The 17,827-nt window shown below is 41.2% G+C and overlaps 1 protein-coding gene across 3 annotated transcripts in view; it reads right to left on the bottom strand.

Annotated features, from left to right (window-relative positions):
- COLQ (collagen like tail subunit of asymmetric acetylcholinesterase) overlaps nucleotides 1-17,827 on the bottom strand; it is a 40,430-nt gene that overhangs the window by 17,982 nt on the left and 4,621 nt on the right. For 2 of the 3 annotated variants that reach the window (XM_035318041.1, XM_035318043.1), the window contains exons 2-8: nucleotides 11,179-11,291; nucleotides 9,701-9,793; nucleotides 6,466-6,510; nucleotides 5,737-5,763; nucleotides 4,064-4,135; nucleotides 1,611-1,673; nucleotides 558-584 (exon numbers count right to left, since the gene is read on the bottom strand). In XM_035318041.1, coding sequence (XP_035173932.1) covers nucleotides 558-584; nucleotides 1,611-1,673; nucleotides 4,064-4,135; nucleotides 5,737-5,763; nucleotides 6,466-6,510; nucleotides 9,701-9,793; nucleotides 11,179-11,291 — 440 coding nt within the window. The remainder of the gene's footprint in view (nucleotides 1-557; nucleotides 585-1,610; nucleotides 1,674-4,063; nucleotides 4,136-5,736; nucleotides 5,764-6,465; nucleotides 6,511-9,700; nucleotides 9,794-11,178; nucleotides 11,292-17,827) is intronic. The other variant, XM_035318042.1, reaches the window with a different exon arrangement.

Raw genomic sequence — 17,827 nt, forward strand, 5'->3', positions numbered from 1 at the left:
CACAGAATATAGTAATAGCTTTGGGGTAAGGTCTATGGTAGATACCCTAAAATGTTGCCTTACTACTCTCATTAATATTATAATAGAATTAAGAGTAAGGCTTGTAGAAAAAGGCACTTATTATTCCCAGATAATTACTTTAAATATGGGCTTTCTTGGTTGTATACTTCCAGACTTTTCTTTCTCCCCAGTTGGCTTCATCCAAATTCAGGCTCCACTGTGTGGTCTTACTGTAAAAACTGTCTCTGTGCCAGAGGATATATAGCCTAAATAAACCTGACCAACAATTAAGGATTGTTATACCCATGCTACAGATGTGGAAACGGTAGTGAGGTTCACTGTAGTAACTTGTTCACAAGAAAATGAGGTGTAAAACTCACTTCTTCAGCAACCCAATCCCAGCCAAAGGACAGTACTCCTTCTCAATGCATGTTTTAATTTTGTAATGGGATCTTCAGAATTAAATTCATCAAAATTTGACCTCATTTTTACAGTTACTATTTTTACATAACTATTTCCAATTGCTAAATCATGTATTATTCTACTGTTACACTGACCTTTTCTCCTCTAGTTCCTGGAAAACCCTAAAGGGAATGACAGATATTTTAATGCTTCTCACTTTCAAGATGACCAAAGAAGCAAGTTCATATCTTGCAGACTTTTAAGTAAAGAAAAAGAATGAAGCACAAGTAATTAATTTCATTGACTTGTAAATGCAAATTAATGTTTATAGCTTCTAAAAATGCAGAATTATGAAATAAGAATTAAAGGCAAGACAAATCAGCCCAAAAGCCAATGTGAAAAACCAGGTAAAGCCAGCAAGTTTGATACTGTTTTCAAAATTAAAGCAAGGTAAATTAAAAGTAACTGAAAGTGAATAAAGTTTTAGACTCCACAATTAATAATCTAAATTAATTTTAGCAATAATCAGTCTCTTCTTTCCCCCTGTGGACTATCCTTAGATTATATTTAAGTCATCTTCTAAGGGAAAATTCCGCTAAAGCTGAGTTTCTCTTTAAGAAAAAATATAGCAGATAACTGTTCAGCGCTTCTTTGCAGCCCTTTGAGTAACCTAATTACCTAATTTGTACCAAGATCTTTAAAAGGTTGTGGCATATATTTTTTAAATGCAGAAGCTGTGCTATAGAAAATGATATGCAGATAATAGGCCATCCAGACCAAATTGGTCTGACTATCCAACTATTAATATATGTGCATAGTTTAAGGTGAGGACATAAATGATCTCTAGTCTTCTGTGGTGGGTGGAAAGCATTGTAAATGTGAGTTAATGTTGAGGGTATATTTAAGAACTCTGGTTTTCTAGTGGGATACAATTAGATATGATCTTTGTTCTTAAGATTATTATTATTTTATTTTATTTTATTTTATTTGCATTACAGTAATTTACACCAAAGCATTTTATGAAAAGCCAAAAACACAGCCAAGCCCAACCAAGCGCCATAGCCTTTTCTGAAGGAGAACATATTTCTTCAGCTATATTAGAAAATGTATATCTTGATAAATGCTTTCTGGCAAACTCATGAGGGAAGCAGCTGTCAGCAGAGCATTAGAAACCAATGTCTGAAAAATGCAGTGTTTGGTTAACAAACCTTGGAGCCCATTGGTCCTCTTGTACCTGGCAATCCCATCACACCCAAATCTCCCTTTTCACCCTAAAGGGGTCAATAAAGAGAGTTATTGATTGTGGCTCTCTGATGAGGTCATATCTGAATGTCCGATAGTTCAGTGCCTGGGGTTTTGTGTCAAATACACGAGACAAGCCTGACCTTGCTGTAGCATTGTAGTCAGAGGTCTATATTGCAATTGTGTTCTATCTGAATCATCATATATGATGTTATTCTTCTATTTGCATTTCCTTGGGTGTATAATTTGTGCTTCAGTTTTGGCAGATGTCATTAAAGGACATGCAAGCAATTAGCAGCTGAAGTACATCCTTTTTTCTACCTGAAGTTGCATTGTCTCTTCCAAACATTGCTTCCACTGAGGTGCAGAAAAGAAGGGTATTTTGCTGCAAGCCTTTATGGCTTGGAGAGACATACTGATTACTTTTATCATTGTTCTGAGATATTATGGGCTTTACAGTGGTTTGGAGACAATAAATCATGTAAAGACTTTACAACATCCTCTCTGTCTGCTGTCAGCTAATTATATCTAAGGGGAAATACAGAGTAGTCCCTGAAGATATGCAGCAGCCCTACCAGCAAAAGACATTTGGCTCTCATTCTCCTTTGGCTTTCACTGGCCAAGTGTTGGAGAGAATTTTCACATTGGCTGCTGCCTCACCAGAAGTTCAGAAAAGACTTCAAGAAACAAAGTAGGAGAAATAAGGGTTGGACCAAGATTGTGTCTGAGACAGACAAGATGAGAAAGGAGACCCAGCTGAAGAAATAGAAGGCACATAGAAGGGAATGAGAATTAAAACAAGCAAGCAAGCAAACAAACAAACAAACAACAACAACAAAAAAAAACAACAGCTTACTGGAGATCTACAGCAAAAAGGAGATGCTATGAATGAAGATGACTGTCAGGAGTCTGGGAAGATCAGAGATCAGAAGAGAAAGGAAAGAGAGACATAACCTATGGAAGTGAGCATAGACATCTACTGTCCTCTATTCAGCTGGAGCCTGCAGGCAGGAAACAGAAATTTATGGCAAGTAGAAGGACTGAAAATAGGAACACATCAGACAAACAAAAGGGAGATTTATCAGAGGGCACAATAAAAGCAGGAGAATGGACATTAAACAGGAAGTAGGACATGCAGTAGAAGTATATTGAAAAAATATGATTACTGAATGTGAGGTATACTTCTAGGAGTGCAGTGAAAAGAACAGTAGATGACAAGGAGATAAAATTGAAATTAGAAAGTTTTCATAAATAAAGCGAGGGTGTATATAAAGAAAAGGTGAAGTGACGGCTCTGCTCTGTTCTGCTGCTCTCAGTACTTGAAATGTGAGGGAACAAGGTAGCTGGATCTTCCTTCTGCTCTCACTGCTCCTGCTAGCACACAGTGCTTCTGGGGAGACATCCTTTCCCATCTCCCAGTTCAAAGTGAACCTGGGCTCCTTTTTAGTTCATGAACAAAAAAGCACCCAGTTCTTAGCCTGCATTCCCACATAATATCACATTCCTCATCTGACACAGCTGTAAAGAGCTTAAGGATTTGCTTCCCACATATGGCTTGAATTCAGAAGTAATCTACTCTTACTCTTGCAGTAGCAAAGCCTATGGCATAATGTCATTTGAGATAGGGCAGCAACCCTTATGGAGTGAAAGAAGAGTAAAAAGATTCACTAGAAAACACAGTTTCAAATTAAATATAATATGTCATCCTTTTGCCTGATACATACTGGTAAAAAACAGGTTTTCTATCTCGAATGCCCCAGTAGAAAAATTGTATTCCATGGCTCATGGAAGAGCTGTGTACCTTTCGTGTAAGGTAATAGCCAGAAAAGAACTGTCATGCAGCTTTTTTATAATAAATGCAGATGGAGCTACCCCTGCAGTAGGAAAGCATGTCCTGCCATTTCTTCTGCTTTGGCTATGATAATTCACAGTAATGAGTGTTTGTCTGTATGGGAGTGAGCTTCACAGAACAGGTCAGCAATCCACATGGTTTGTAATCCCTTTCCCCTGAATGCAGCCTGGTATTTCCCTTTATGCTGTCAAGAAGTACACACTCAGGCAAAGAGATCATCAAGAACAACCATGGGGATGATGACCAGTTTTGAAACACTGATTTGTGTGGCTGTGAGATGCCAGTGGTTACCAATGAGTCTTCATTAGACTTGACTTTCAATTTACCTGTGGCATATTTTAATCAAGATCAGATTGACTACGTGGGGCTACGCTGAAGGTGTGGTGTCCTAACCCTAGGCTGGGCAGGTCTTGGCAGAGCAGTGTAAGAAACAGGGCAAGCACCAAGTGTCCCTGCACTGCTGCAGCTCCCCAGCCTCCAGCAGACAGTGATTTAGAGACTTCCTGAGCAACTCGTGTGTTCAGATCATTATGTTTAGCAATCATCCTGTGTGAATTTTAGTCTTACCTTTGGTCCCACAGGTCCAGGCCATCCTACTGGTCCTGGCATCCCAGGGACACCCGGGGGACCTGGTCTACCCTTGAACAGAAAACATCGATTACAATGATTCATGTAACATCATTCCTACACACAGGTTACCACTGCAGACAGGAGATGTGGAGAAACAGAGTATGTTCAAGAAAAGAACTACAAATTCTTCTTCACCTTGTTTTTAATAAAAAAAATACAATGTTATATACATAATACTGCTTATGTTGATGCTACTGGAGGAAATGTGGACTCACAGAAATGCCAGGTTATGCTGATTCAAATAAGTAGCTCAGCTACAGAGGAAATCTACATGTAGTCAAAATAATCATCCAAAAGCCCAGGATCAATAACTTAATTCTTCCTCTCATTTAATAATACAAAGTAAATCAAAAAGACCCGCATGTAATTCTATCCGTACAAATGCAACTTACAGTAAGAACAGAAACAAACCTTTAACTAAGACATTCCTGGTTTATTTACCATTATTATGAGCACTCATATTAGTAGCTGTAATTGCTCTTTGTCTGCTATTGTGTGACTAGCATTAACTACATACATACAGTTACTTATCTATTTTAACTTCTTAATCACTCCTTGAATAGCTGCTAAAATGCTGCAGATTAGTGCTATTCCACTGCTTTACGCCACTTGACAACATGGTCCTAGAAATCTGATCATGACTTTGGAGCTAGCAGTGACCTCCCATGAGCCAGACGGCTTTTAGCAGGAATTATACTGTTTTATGGGCAACTTCTCCTCTGGGACCTACTAGTTTTTGTCAGACGAGTAAATATGAATTAAGTTTTGCATGCTCGTGTAGGTTGATGGGTGACTCTGTCTCATACATTAGTTTTGAACACTTAAATATATGTAAGTAGTATTTTTGTTTACTATATGGCATTTGCAATCTATATTAAAGAAGAAGAACTCTTTGTTTATATATTTCACATCCATTTGAATTACTGATAAGTAGCTAGTGTCAAAGTCCTTTGCTTATTATTAGAATGGTATTTCTTTTCCTGGTTAGTGACTACCCCCTACATATCTCTGATTTCATCCTGCATTTCTGTCTTCTTTTAAAATTAATTACATTAAGTGGAAGCATTTAAGGACTGAGGTAACATATTCTGTTTCATCACACGTAGGGGCACATATTTTTGACAATATATCATGGCTCATGTGTCACCAAGCATAAGATTGTAGTCAGCATATTGCTTTGGTGCCAAAGCTTTGGAAGTGTAATCATTAATGGCCATTCCTCCTTCTGGCTTCAGCTTTGGAGCAGTAAAAAGGTTGATTTGGCTTTGTTATTGTTGTTTTTAAATAGGCCTTTTATGGTAGGTCCCATACTTTGCTTCCCCTGCCCACAGAGGTATAATTCAGGTAATTTCCCACTCTTTTAATTGTCTGGCTGGGGATGGATGTTCTTACTGAGGGAATTTACCAAATTCCAACCAGTTATGACAGCTCTCCAGCCCTGCGCCCAGAGCCCCCTACCACTCCTCCTGGCTATGCATGGGAGCAACACAAACAGGGTCAACACTTCAACATTAGCTGATATGTATTCATCGATTGCCTGCGCTCCTCTCTGACAGCTGCTATGTGTCAACTGTTAGGTTGGTGTCTGAAGCAGCACCTTTTGTTCATACCTTTCTTCCTGGCCTGCCGATCTCCCCCTGCCAGAGAAAGGAATATGTTAGTCTCAGAGATACCACGCAGAGCGCAGTGGCTCATTAGTTAATGCATTTATAAACAACATTGGGAATATCTTTATGTTCAGGACTTTCCAGAGGTAAAGAGGTCCTGGACCTTTTCTGTGTTCTCAGCCCTAAATCTACAGTCACCTTGTTGTGAAGTAAAGCATATAATTATGCCCAGCTTCACGTATAAGGTTCTTTAAGCATCATCATGGAGCAAGTGCTTTGCAGGTCTGAAGCTGTAACTTCACATATAGACCGCTTTTGCTATCTGATCTGACCCGTACAACTAATGGTGGATAGGAGACCTTTGCTTCTCACATCCTCCCAGAGAATAAGGTGTTCAAAGACTGTGGGATCAGCAAGAGCACTGACTGGGGCACCCAAGCTACTCTCTTATCCACAGTGTGGACACAGGCAGCTATCATGAGAAGCCATTAAAATATCTCAGGATTAAAAATGAACCCTGGAAGATGATGCTTTGAATTACAGCTTCAAATTTATCCACAGCTCTACATTCAAATTAAAGCAAATCCCCACATGTCCATAAAGCCCATCATTGACTAAACAGACAAGAAAAAAAAGTGAACATGCCACCACCACCACCACCATCTCTTTCCTTGACTCCTCAAAAACACACCAAACACAGGCATGTAACAACACATAACAACAGGCACTTACTTTCTCCCCTTTTGGTCCCATTATACCAGGAATTCCTTGTGGGCCCTAGGGACAAAAATGAATGCTGTTATTGAGCTGTATTAGTAAGAAGGCACTGGTAGTGACATTCCCCCAGCCCATGGCCCTGCCGGTGCCTCCTGGGATCAGTGTGAGCCCACAAGGTCAGGGTGTTGGATGTGGTGTTTGAACATTTCCTCTAAATGCCAGGTCTGAGTTGCTGCTGAAGGCAGGCTGGAGAGTTGCACTGACATGAGAAGTAGAGGGGCATCTCCTAGATGAAGAAAACTAGCAAGAAAAAGGGCCTAGGGCACACAAGAGAAGGGAAGTTGCTGGAGCCTTGAAGAATTATCGACTGCAAGGACACAGAGGCACTGCCTCAGCTGGCAAAGGAGGTCAGACAAAGCGGGTAAGGGAAATGGCATAAACCACGTGGGATGGGCTCTGCAGGGTGCTGTAGACATGGAGGATTGTCACTGCTTCTGAATCTTTCACCAGCTTGAAGACACTGATTTGAATTTTTGGCATCCTGAGCACAACTTTGCAAAGATTTCCTCATGGGGTTTCTCGTCCTCATCCCTGTTTCCTGCCTGCCTGCTCAGTTGGTACACAGCTTCCATGTAACTTCATGGGAACGAGACTGTGGCTGTCAACTTTAGGGGCTGTTCATGCCTCTGCTGAATATTTTGTAGACATTTTAAGAACTTCTTAATACCATGAGCATTCTAACCAAAAAAGACTTGCAATGGTAAAATCCACCTTCCAAAATTATTAAATTTCTTCTTCTGAAACACTTTTTGCTCACCTTTTCATAAAAATAGCAAGAGGTCCTCAATGTTTCTTGCTTTGTGCATTTTCCTGTGTTCATGGAATGGCATTTTCTACAGAGTAATAGGAAATTGAAATGCTCTTCTTTGAAATAAAATTATCATTACTATTGTTGTGATTGAAGTACTTTAAAAACAAATAAACATCACATAACTTATGGTAATTTTTGTCTCCTCATGCTTAAACAAATCTCAAATTTTTAGTTAAATTGCAAATGTAGCTTTAAGTCTGGCATTCTCTACAGTCAATATTACCCTCCTGCTGCTTAGTGGCCAGTCCAGATGTAAGCTGTTCAGCAGAGATATTTGTTTCCTGTGGTTTGAAAACACCCCCAAAATATTTGAATATACATCCCCCAGTTAGAGTGAAGCTGCCTTTCAAAGATAACCAACAACAAATTTTCAAAAAGCTTTTCCTCCTTTCCTAAAATTGCAACTGAATGACGTAACGTAGCTTTGGAAAGCTGGACATAAATAATAGGCAAGGGTGACATAATCTGAAAGACATGGTTAGAAAAGACTAATTCAGATTTAAGTGGAGAGTGATCAAGGCTCACAAATCTGTTTAAGCCCCAATACATGAATATATTCCATTCCTCTCTTTCAAGTGAGGCTTATTCCCCTTTCAGGAAACTTATTAATCGAGGGAGATGCTCAGAAAATAAAAATAAAAGTAAAACTCAGAAAAACAGTGTTGCTTCTAGAGTGCTTCAGAGAAGCACTTTTGTTTCTGAACCTTTTGTTTCTGAATGACTAAGGAAAATCCCATGAGCTGTCATACAAGGAGCATTAGGTTGACCATATAAATCACTCCAGGTTAGGCTCCTGGTTATCTTATATGATCCAGAACATGACGTAAATTGTACATGAACAGGAGCAAGCCACACCCTCAAATGCAAATTATTCCAACTATAGAAGTCAGTAATTTTAGACTTTCAATAGTGTAAATCAGAATGTACTGTATTAGAGTCGGAGCCAAATTTTATCTTCTTTCTTTCCCTTTCCCTTAGGTTATACATAGCAGGAATTATATGCTGAGTCACATCATTACAAATCTAATTCTCCTTCTTTTGACAAAGTGTTAAAACTCAGCTCTGGCTCAACAGTATGAGCTTTTACAACTCATATGAAAATCATGCATTTACAACAAAAAGCAAGTCAGAAATACTTCTGAGATATTTTTTAGAAACAGTAGCACTTCTTTTCCCATGACCATTTTCAAAAAGGTATTGTTCAGAGGATTGCCGGCTCTGACATTGTCCCTCTATTTAATACTGTCCCACAATTTATAATTAAAAATTCCAAAGGCATGTTATACCCATCCTACTGTTAGTGGTTGTGATAAAATCTGTCAGCCTACTCTATTTAAAAATGTTCTTGGAGGGATCATAGATCATTCAGTTGCAAGGTTAATTATTATTTATAGCAGTGAACCTTGCAGAACAATAGAACTGACCTTACTGTTTTTCCAATGTAAGTCAGAGACAGCATTAAGAGGATTGTTTCAGAAAGACAGTCTGGCAAAGACTAAAATTACAACGCTTCTTCCACATATACTGAAGCTCTAGATGGTGCCCACAGGACTGCTCCATAATGCAGAGAGGACTTTTCTCAACACAGGATGGGATAAACCATCACTTCTTTTTTTACCATCACTTCTCCATGTGCCTCCTAATTCACATGCTAAATTCACATGCTAAGACTTTCCCTTCAGTTTTATTTTCATTTGGAGGGAACAAACTGGAACAGAAAGACAGATGGTTGATATTCGCCACAACAGTGAGACATGCACAAAACCCTCTCCCCAGAATTGGAACATTTCCTTGGAAGATTTCTGACCTCCTGCTCTATGCTTCACATGTACAAATTGTAGATGAAATAGGAACCCAAAGGGGCTGTCCCAAGGCTACCAACAAGCAAAGACCTCACAGGTTAAGCTGGAAGATCCCACATCTCCTGAACCCCATCCCATTGCCCTCCCCAAAGCCCCTTCTGCTCTCTGGTCTGCACTGTAGGTATCGACCTTCTCAGGGATGTACTCCACTAACACTCAGGTTCATTGCACCTCTTCTGCATCAAGTCCATGGGCTCTTTCTCCTCATGTAAAAAGAGTGTAAAGCAAGGAAATAAAGCAACAAAGTGCCTCTGAAGGAGGTGATGGCACCTCTGGGATTTTTCATGGGTGCCACCATGAAAATGAAGGGTGAACTTGAAATTTGCAAGGCAGGAATGAGAACACAGGGTAAAAAGCCTACATGATTTATGCATAGTCATACCAAAATGAAATTAAGCCAGAGCTTGATATGCTTATTAAGGCATAAAGGGCATTTACAGAAAATGTGTAACAGCTTTGTAAGGACCTTGGAGCAAGCGAAAGACTGCTGTGGTTTGGTCACAAATGCATCACTCACCTGGGGGCCTGGAGGCCCTGTGGGGCAATGTAATTCGGGCATTGTTATCTGGAGCTCCTGGCACAAGTCCTTCATGTCCAGAGTAAGCAGCTTCTACGTAAGGTAAAAGGTATGAATGAACACTCTTGGAGAACATGGAGAAAAGCACAAATAAACAGCCACTACAGTCCAAACAGCACTTAATTACTGCCTTAGGGAGAAGCCTACAGTTTGTCACAAGGTTATCTTCATGGATGCTTCAACATTATCACTTCGGCATAGTGTCCTGCCCCACATTTCCTCCTCCTTTCCCAGGCATGCCGCAGCCAGGCTATCGCATCCCCTCCAAGCCAGTGTGGGACCCAGGGCTATTCTTAGACTTGACCCTGCTCTCCTCATCATGCTTTACAAGTAGCAGCTCCTCTCCAAAAATAGCATCTTTGCTCTAATAATACTGACTGCACTCTGCATGTATAGGCAGCATGAACTTCACTCCAGTAGATACCAACCAGGAGGCGTTCATTCACTACTGATCAGAGCGGATTCCCTTAAAGTTTTCCTAATCTTTTGACTTCATAATTAAGCTTGCATGAGTAAACTGGCTGGTCTATGTCCTGTGACAAAAGAAATCTCCCCTGGAAATACAGATGAACACCTCAGCAGAAACACTGGGTTAGCAAAGCTGCTCTTCATCTTCCAAGTGAAACGGAAAAAGAGGAGAAAGAGATGGGAAAGAGGGAGGCAACTAGATTTCGGTTTGGGGGGAATAATTCCCTGAGCTCAATCCTGATCTCTCTGAAGACAGTGGGGGATTTTATGCTGTATTTTTTCTTGGGTTAGTTCTTGTCAGATAATTTTCTAATTACTATTTATATAATGTTTGCACTAATTGCAGTATTTGCATATGGCAAATGAGTAGTGGAATTAAGAAATGGGTATTACGAAGTAGGTGGAAAAATTCTTTATGTTGGGAGGGAAAACATACTGATGGTAACAGACCTTGGCAAAAAGTGCAAGTGGGCAAACTGCTATGTCATATACCCACTGCATGTTGGATATGTTAACGTATGTTTATGGATACATATCATCCAGAGCAGGTACGTGCATAGGTGTGAGAGTGAAAAGTCCATACCAGCAACTCAAACCCATCCTTCTTTCTGCAAAATGAAATTGTGGGAATAGATTCCTTGGGAGTATTTTAGGACCTTCATTTCACAGACTAAGGCAAACGTGATATGAAATAGGACATATATAGTATACACTTTGAAATCATTGTGTAGAATGAGAAATTGCCTTTCTGACCTTCCTTGGTTTATTGCATTTATCTTTCCCTTAGTTCAGGATTGCCTTGCTCTAGGAAAGTAGCAGAGCCCTTCCAACATAGACAGATGGGTTTGCTGAGTGACACCGTGAAGCAGTGCTCAGAGAGGATACTTCAGTCTTTGTCACACATCAAAAGTCAAGTAAATAGAAGAGAAAGGCTCCTGGGCCACACTTACAGTGCTCCAGCTGTGCCTGAAGTACGGTGGTGGAAACAGGGGTGGTGGAGGAGGGCCGAGGAGACAGCATGGTCTGCGGTGAAGCTGTTTCTTCTGTTCCAAACAAGGGAGATCTGTTCAATACAAACATCATCCATTGTCTTGAACACCACAAATATTTCTTACAGAATAAGGTGAGTTTCCATTCCAAAGGACTTTTGTACACACTGTGTCCAGTGTAGCACTGGATCCAAGCAGGAACTTAAGAAACCGTGTGGTCCCTCAAGTTTATAAGGTCTTCATGTGCTGAAGGCTATGCAGTTTTAAGATCTAAATATGGCTATGACACGGGCTGATTTTGGAAAATACAAGATACCCAGTGTTAGGAAATAGATTGAAATATATATTTATCTCTCTCTCTCTGCCTTGTTCCAAAAGTGTATTAGAAATGGCATCTTCTGGTTACCATCACAGCCCGGCTGTGACCAGGGAGCACTGCGTGCTGCTGCCCACCAGCCTTTCCCATGGACCAAAATACTTCAGGCTCTTTTCTAATAACAGTGTGGGCAGTTGTTCCACTGCACGTCTGATGATATTTCCCATGGGCCTGAAATCACATTGCCTTACTTCTGATTTGTGCATCGTCACTAGGAATCAAGACTCTGCAAACCAAACGTAGCTGACAGCTTTGCCACCAAGCGTTGAGCAAGGCAGGCCATCAGTTGTTTTCAGCAATATATTCACCCTTTTCTGGGAGGAAAACTTCCATCGACAAAATAAGCAGCTGTGACCAAAGAACCACAGAGAAATGATATGAATATGATGCATTTATACTGTCTTGTCGTTTCTGAATCTATTTACTCCCCAGGAAATCTCTCTGTAATCACGACGAAGGCCTTCTGCAAAGGTTTTGCCAAGTGCAGGACATATTTATTTGTCTCTGTTGGTTTCTGGCTACTGGCAGCCAGGGATGGGTGTCTGTGAAGTGAAAGGTGGCAGGGAGCCAGATACAGTAGGAAGAAGAGCCTATGGTAAAGTACCTGGTATTAATAGAAAATCTCCAAATTAAGTTTCTAGGAAGACAAACCTGGCAAAATTGCTAGATTTGTGTGCAAATCAGTTGCAGGCTGGTTTTTAATCACATCTCAAGGCAAGGCATATTTCTCTAAAGGACAAAGAAACTTGTAATTTTTCAAATGTCTCAGAAAATGTATTACTTCCCATTCCACCACCCCACATTCATGGGAACAGCATTTTGCCCAGTCCTCCTGCGCTGAAAATAGCTGCCCTGATGAGTGTGGTTGTTAAAGGACCAAAGTGGCTGCCCAGTGAGCAGCTCAGCAGGCGTTTCACCATCTCATTTTGTATCAATATCAGACTTACTGGCTAGGTCAGGGAATCACTCCTGGTGTGTAGCTACCTGAAAATAGAAACCAGCTGCAGTTGGTTCCACTGATGCCAGGTTACAACACACCTTGTCTGAGAAGACAATCTAGGCACAGGGTCCAGGGAAATGCATTTCACAAATGTCATTTCAGTTACCTTTCTGAACTTGAATATTTTTGTAAAGTAGCATTTCTTTCCTTTCTCCAGACAAAAAAAAATGAAACAAAAAAAAAAAAAAAAAAGCAGGAATCAGAAGTAGTTTATGTTACGCAGATCTTTTTCTCTACCAAAACATTATTTGAGATGATATAATTGAGAGGTAGGTCTGTTGAAGTCTGAAAGGGTCCATAGTAAAGACTCCATGTGATCTTTTCTTACCAAGTTTGAACTCAACAGAAAATACTAATTTAGAGAAAGTCAAAAGATTTACAATTAAAAAATAGAGAGATTATTTTTTCATTTAAAGCCATAAACACATACTGACAATGCCAATGCCCTTTAAAAAGCAGCAAAGGTTTGAGTTCTCATATCTCCAGTTCACACAAACAACAACATACAGAAACATGTAGAGATAAACTCTGTATTGGCTTGAATTCAGTCACTAATAGCCACTGCAGAGAAAGTTTTGCATTGCTGCAGTTGTACTTCTACTTAATAAAATAAAACAATTAAAATATTGTTCTTTAAATATTTGGCAAAAATAAGATTAAATACAGATCATAGAATCATAAAATCTTCATGCCCTCATGAGCAAATTCAAGTCCTGGGTTATAAAATACTGGCATTTTCCTTTTATGGAAGCAAAGTCTGAAATTCTTTGGAAGATTTTCTATTGTGAAAACCACTACAGCTAACAAAGTTGGGAGCAAAATAGTCATTGGTTGCAGTCTTTATAGTCTTATTTTAATTTTACTATACCCGCCCGTTAGGTTGAAGATCAGTTTAGGTTTGCTGGTATAAACAGTGACAGCATGTACTGATCTCATATGCAAAAACTATTCAAAAAGCATGCAATTATTATTACTACTATATGGACTAGATACCAGTTATATAATGATGTATGTAGTTCGTATTTCAGGGGCTCCATCATCAGCCATGGCCCTGCTCTGGAAGGTGGATTTGTAAAGCAAATTTTTAAGAAATGTCTGATCCTAGACCCAAGGACCCTCCATGCTCAGGTATGACAGGTGGATACAACAGAAGAGGAAGCACAAAATGAGAGTGACAGATCGTAGGTATGAATATTATAATATTATAATATCTTCCAATAAACAGTGCATTTCACACGCTGTCAGCAAATGCAATATATATCATTAGGCTCACGTTAGCTTGGATTGCTAAACACAGCTTCATAACACTCTAGTCCCCATCAGTGAAAAAAATCTCAGCCCAAGAATAGGACTGTCATAGTTTTCTGTGAAATGTGAAGACCCTAATGTCCAGTGAGCTCACTTACACTTCTTGTGTGTAAACTGCTCTTTCAACATCTTCCATATCAAAGACAGTATTTGTTAAGAGAAGGAAGGCAAAATGAAAAACTCCATATAGGTCTTATCTAAGTGGCAGTTGTTTCCAGAGAGCATAAAAGTTAAACTATTCAGCTTTAAAATAGAAAATCTTTACTATTTTCAAACTCAAATTATTTTTTATGGTCCAGATTACATTCATGAAAGTGACTTTATCAATCTGTGAGTAAAAGGGTTGCTTCAAGACATAACATATTTTAGATAGGCTTTGCATTGTTTCATTTTGTTCTTGTAGACTGCTTGCTTCTGGTGTTATCTGGAAGCCAAAAACTGTGATCTGAGATGGTCCAATGCAGAGCCAGAGAGAAGCCTTTGCCCAGGCAGAGTGCCCTGGAGCAGAGCTTGGACGAAGTCTTCAAGCCATCCTAGGGCTGATCCTAGACCTGACTTTCAGCACTGTGAACCCTCCTAGCTGCAGTGGAGGTACCAGAGGGAAGTGGGTCCAAGTTAGATTTGCAGGATTTCATTGCAAAAACTGTATGCAAGCCATGAAATGACTAAAATCAAAAAGGTGTAGGCTAGCTGGATCGATGATGCTGGCAGGAGAAAAGGGCATGACATGAAAAAGATGTGCAACATGTGTTTCCCTTCCTATTTGCAACCACACTCCCCCAGCAAGCCCTGACTGGACACCGAGCTGCTTTCCAAAGCCGCGTCACCCCGACAGCCGTGCTGGTGGCCTGCCCAGATTCTGACTGGCAGAGCCTGCTAGATGGAGACCTCCGATCGCTGACACCCCATCACAGGTGCTTCTCCCACTTGGACAGCCGTCAGAATTAATAATAAACAAGCTGGGCAGATGGGTTAGTTAATGAATGTGGGCTTGTCCGGCTGAAACTGAGACTTTCATCTGCTTTGTTGTCGTTCATTCAGGCTCCTCTTGCCCTCCTGGCAAGGACAGCAGCTCGCCACGGGCAGTGGCCATCAGGTGTTATCCTGTGTGTCTATCATGAGGTGGCTAAGGCACATCTTCCCTCACAAATTAGGAAAGTTTAAGAGCTTGTGAAAGGTGCCAAAGTCCCAGGGGAGAGGGCAGCACCAGGAGGAATGGATGAGGGTGGGCAGGTTGAGCTGGGGTATAGCTCACGCCTGGAGCTGGATCAGGCCGTCAGGTTCGCGACCAGGCTGCATCTCTCCATGTCCTTATCAGTTTAGACCTTATGACCTGAATATACCATCTCCTATGTACCAGGTGATATAAATACAGCCAGGAAATACAGCAACTCCTACAGCTTATGTCCCAGTGCCCGGGCTGGGGAAAGCAGTGACCCAGGCAGATCCCATGGGAGCCACAGGATGAAGATTTTTCCCCATCCTTTTTGTGGAAAATGAAAAGCTCCAGCCAAAAGCTTTCAAGCTTATTTTCAGCCAAGAATTACTGATAGAAATATGAAAATACTCTGTGCCAGAAACCCTATTTCTAATCCCCGAAGTGGCTACCAGTTGTGGCAGAAGTTATGCATGCTTCACCAGCTGGCGCAGTCAGAAGCTGTCCGAATAAGTAAATAAATGAAGGTGTTTAAAATGAGCTGGTGTTCAAGAAACCTTGCCAACAGCACAGATAGTGAGCTCACAGGCCCCAGCATCTCCCAGCGCATCCCCTTGGCTTGTGTCCCCCTGCAGCTGGCCCTAGCAGAGCCCCTCACAGCCCTGCTGGAGCAGGCCTGTGCCAGGAGACACAAGGCTCAGGAAGGCAAAGGAGCATGTGAGATTTCCTCAGAAAAGGCATTTTATTCCCCATAAGCACATATTTCAGGTGTTTCATGTGTGCATATGTGCTTCTGTGAGGGCAATGCGTGTGCCTGAAGGTTATATGCTGCTCCCTCAGAGGATTACAGAAGAAAACTTCTGAGGTTAGCACAGAAGGAGAGAGGAATATTTGCTTGGGTTGGCCCTGTGCTCCAGTGTCACAAGAATATAAAAGTCCCAATAAAATCTGCAAGGTGGAACACTTCAGTGGGTTATAAAATGGGTTTCTAAAACAAACCTGTGGTTTATAAATCCCAGTAACCACTGCAAGGCTATTATGTACAGTTTTGCTTCTGTTGGCTTCTATTTGCAGAGGTCCAGGGCTCTAGACACTGCTCAGTGATGCTGACAGCAATGTGTGCTCCCCTTCCAGTCATGAGGAACTGTGGCACAGAGAAGTTAAACAGCAGTCCCAAAGCCATGGATGACTCAATTACAAAACCTCAATGAGGGTTTCAGTCCTGTAAATCACAGTACCTCATCCCAGTCATTTTATAAACCAGATTATATCACTCCTTTTCTTGTCACACCAGAATGATGCTATGAATATGTTGAGTATTAAAGCCTAAGAGCTTACTGCCACCCCTAGAAGAGCCTGAAACCCTAAAGCTTAATGCAAGGTGGCTGCTCTGTCAGCCCCAAAAGACTCCTGCGTGCAGTTCACTGCCACACAGTCCTCTCCACTTTATCTGTGAGATGAGTAGTACCAGAGCAGAGACACTAAAGCCATCCCTCTCCAACTGCAAGATCACAATCTGTCAGGGCTGGCATGGCTCAGAAGTGCAGTTGACTTTGATGTTGGTCCACCACGTGCTCAGTCAGGCCCAGACAACCCATCTGAGAATGTGGGTGTTGCTGTATGCTCTGGAAGGCACCAGCTAAATGCCTTCAAATTCCTGCCAGAGACTTTGATACCAGGGACTAAATTAATTCTGTGTGACTCCCTTGTGGCAACAGACTCACAGCCCAGCTGACTTTACTCTCTGGCCTTTCACAAAGAAATAGATCTGTATTGACTTGGTATTGTACAAGGCTATAAATTTGCAGGTTTTAGAAGCTAAAAAAGTCCATTTACACTTCTTCCTGGGCAGAAGAAAACTGAAACTGCAGCCCTGCCTTCTCCAGGCAAGGCATCTCCCTTCACTTATGTGCCTGCCCAGACGCATGCATTTATGCAGACATGCTGGAAGAAAATGCCTATCAACTGCTTTTCTCTTTTCCCCCAACCTACCAGTCCTCTTCTACATTCCTCCTATGTCCATCTTCTCATCCCAAATCCCCTTTCACAGTTACATTTTCCTGCATACAAAGAGCATTCCCCTAATGTCCTTTCCAGTAAAGAGATGATTCCTTGGAGATGAGAGGGGAAGAAACACAACACTCAGGCTGGTTTCTGTGAATTACTGTGGGATTTTTCCCCTCTCTCCTATTTCTGATCTCCCCCAAAGAATTCCCCCTGCAACTGAAGGGCTTTCCCATTTTCCTTTTACTTATGAAGCTGCAGCATGGAATAGGTCAGTAAAGCCTCCCATGCTAAAAATTCCATTTAATCCCGAATCCATAACACATTCAACACCCCTCCCATTTTAACCATTACCTTATAAATTTACTTTCTTTGTGCAAGTGTCCCACCCCTTAAGGTTCCCAGGCTGTCTCATTTGGCAACCACACGCTATCCTAACACCAAGAGTTAAAGCCTGGAGGGGTGCATGGCCTATCCTGACCACAAACTTCCTCCTGGACAAACACAGATGGTATTTCTCTGTAAATGTAACTAGGGCTGACAGCTTCCCTTCAGCAGCTGTAGCTGCTGTTACTTGCTGCTGGTGCTGCCCTGCCAACAGTCCAGCCACAGGCAGCCTCTGTATCTGATACAAAATGGGCTTTGAAAGACAGGGAGGCTAAAATGCAAAGTCACAGACTGTTCCCACTGCAGGGGTTTGCTAATATTGAAATAAACTGTCTGCAATGGGAGCAGAAGCCTGCAAGCACTACCTTTCTATGAGCAC

The sequence above is a fragment of the Oxyura jamaicensis genome, chromosome 2 (genome assembly GCF_011077185.1).
Source record: "Oxyura jamaicensis isolate SHBP4307 breed ruddy duck chromosome 2, BPBGC_Ojam_1.0, whole genome shotgun sequence".
Classification (NCBI taxonomy): domain Eukaryota; kingdom Metazoa; phylum Chordata; class Aves; order Anseriformes; family Anatidae; genus Oxyura; species Oxyura jamaicensis.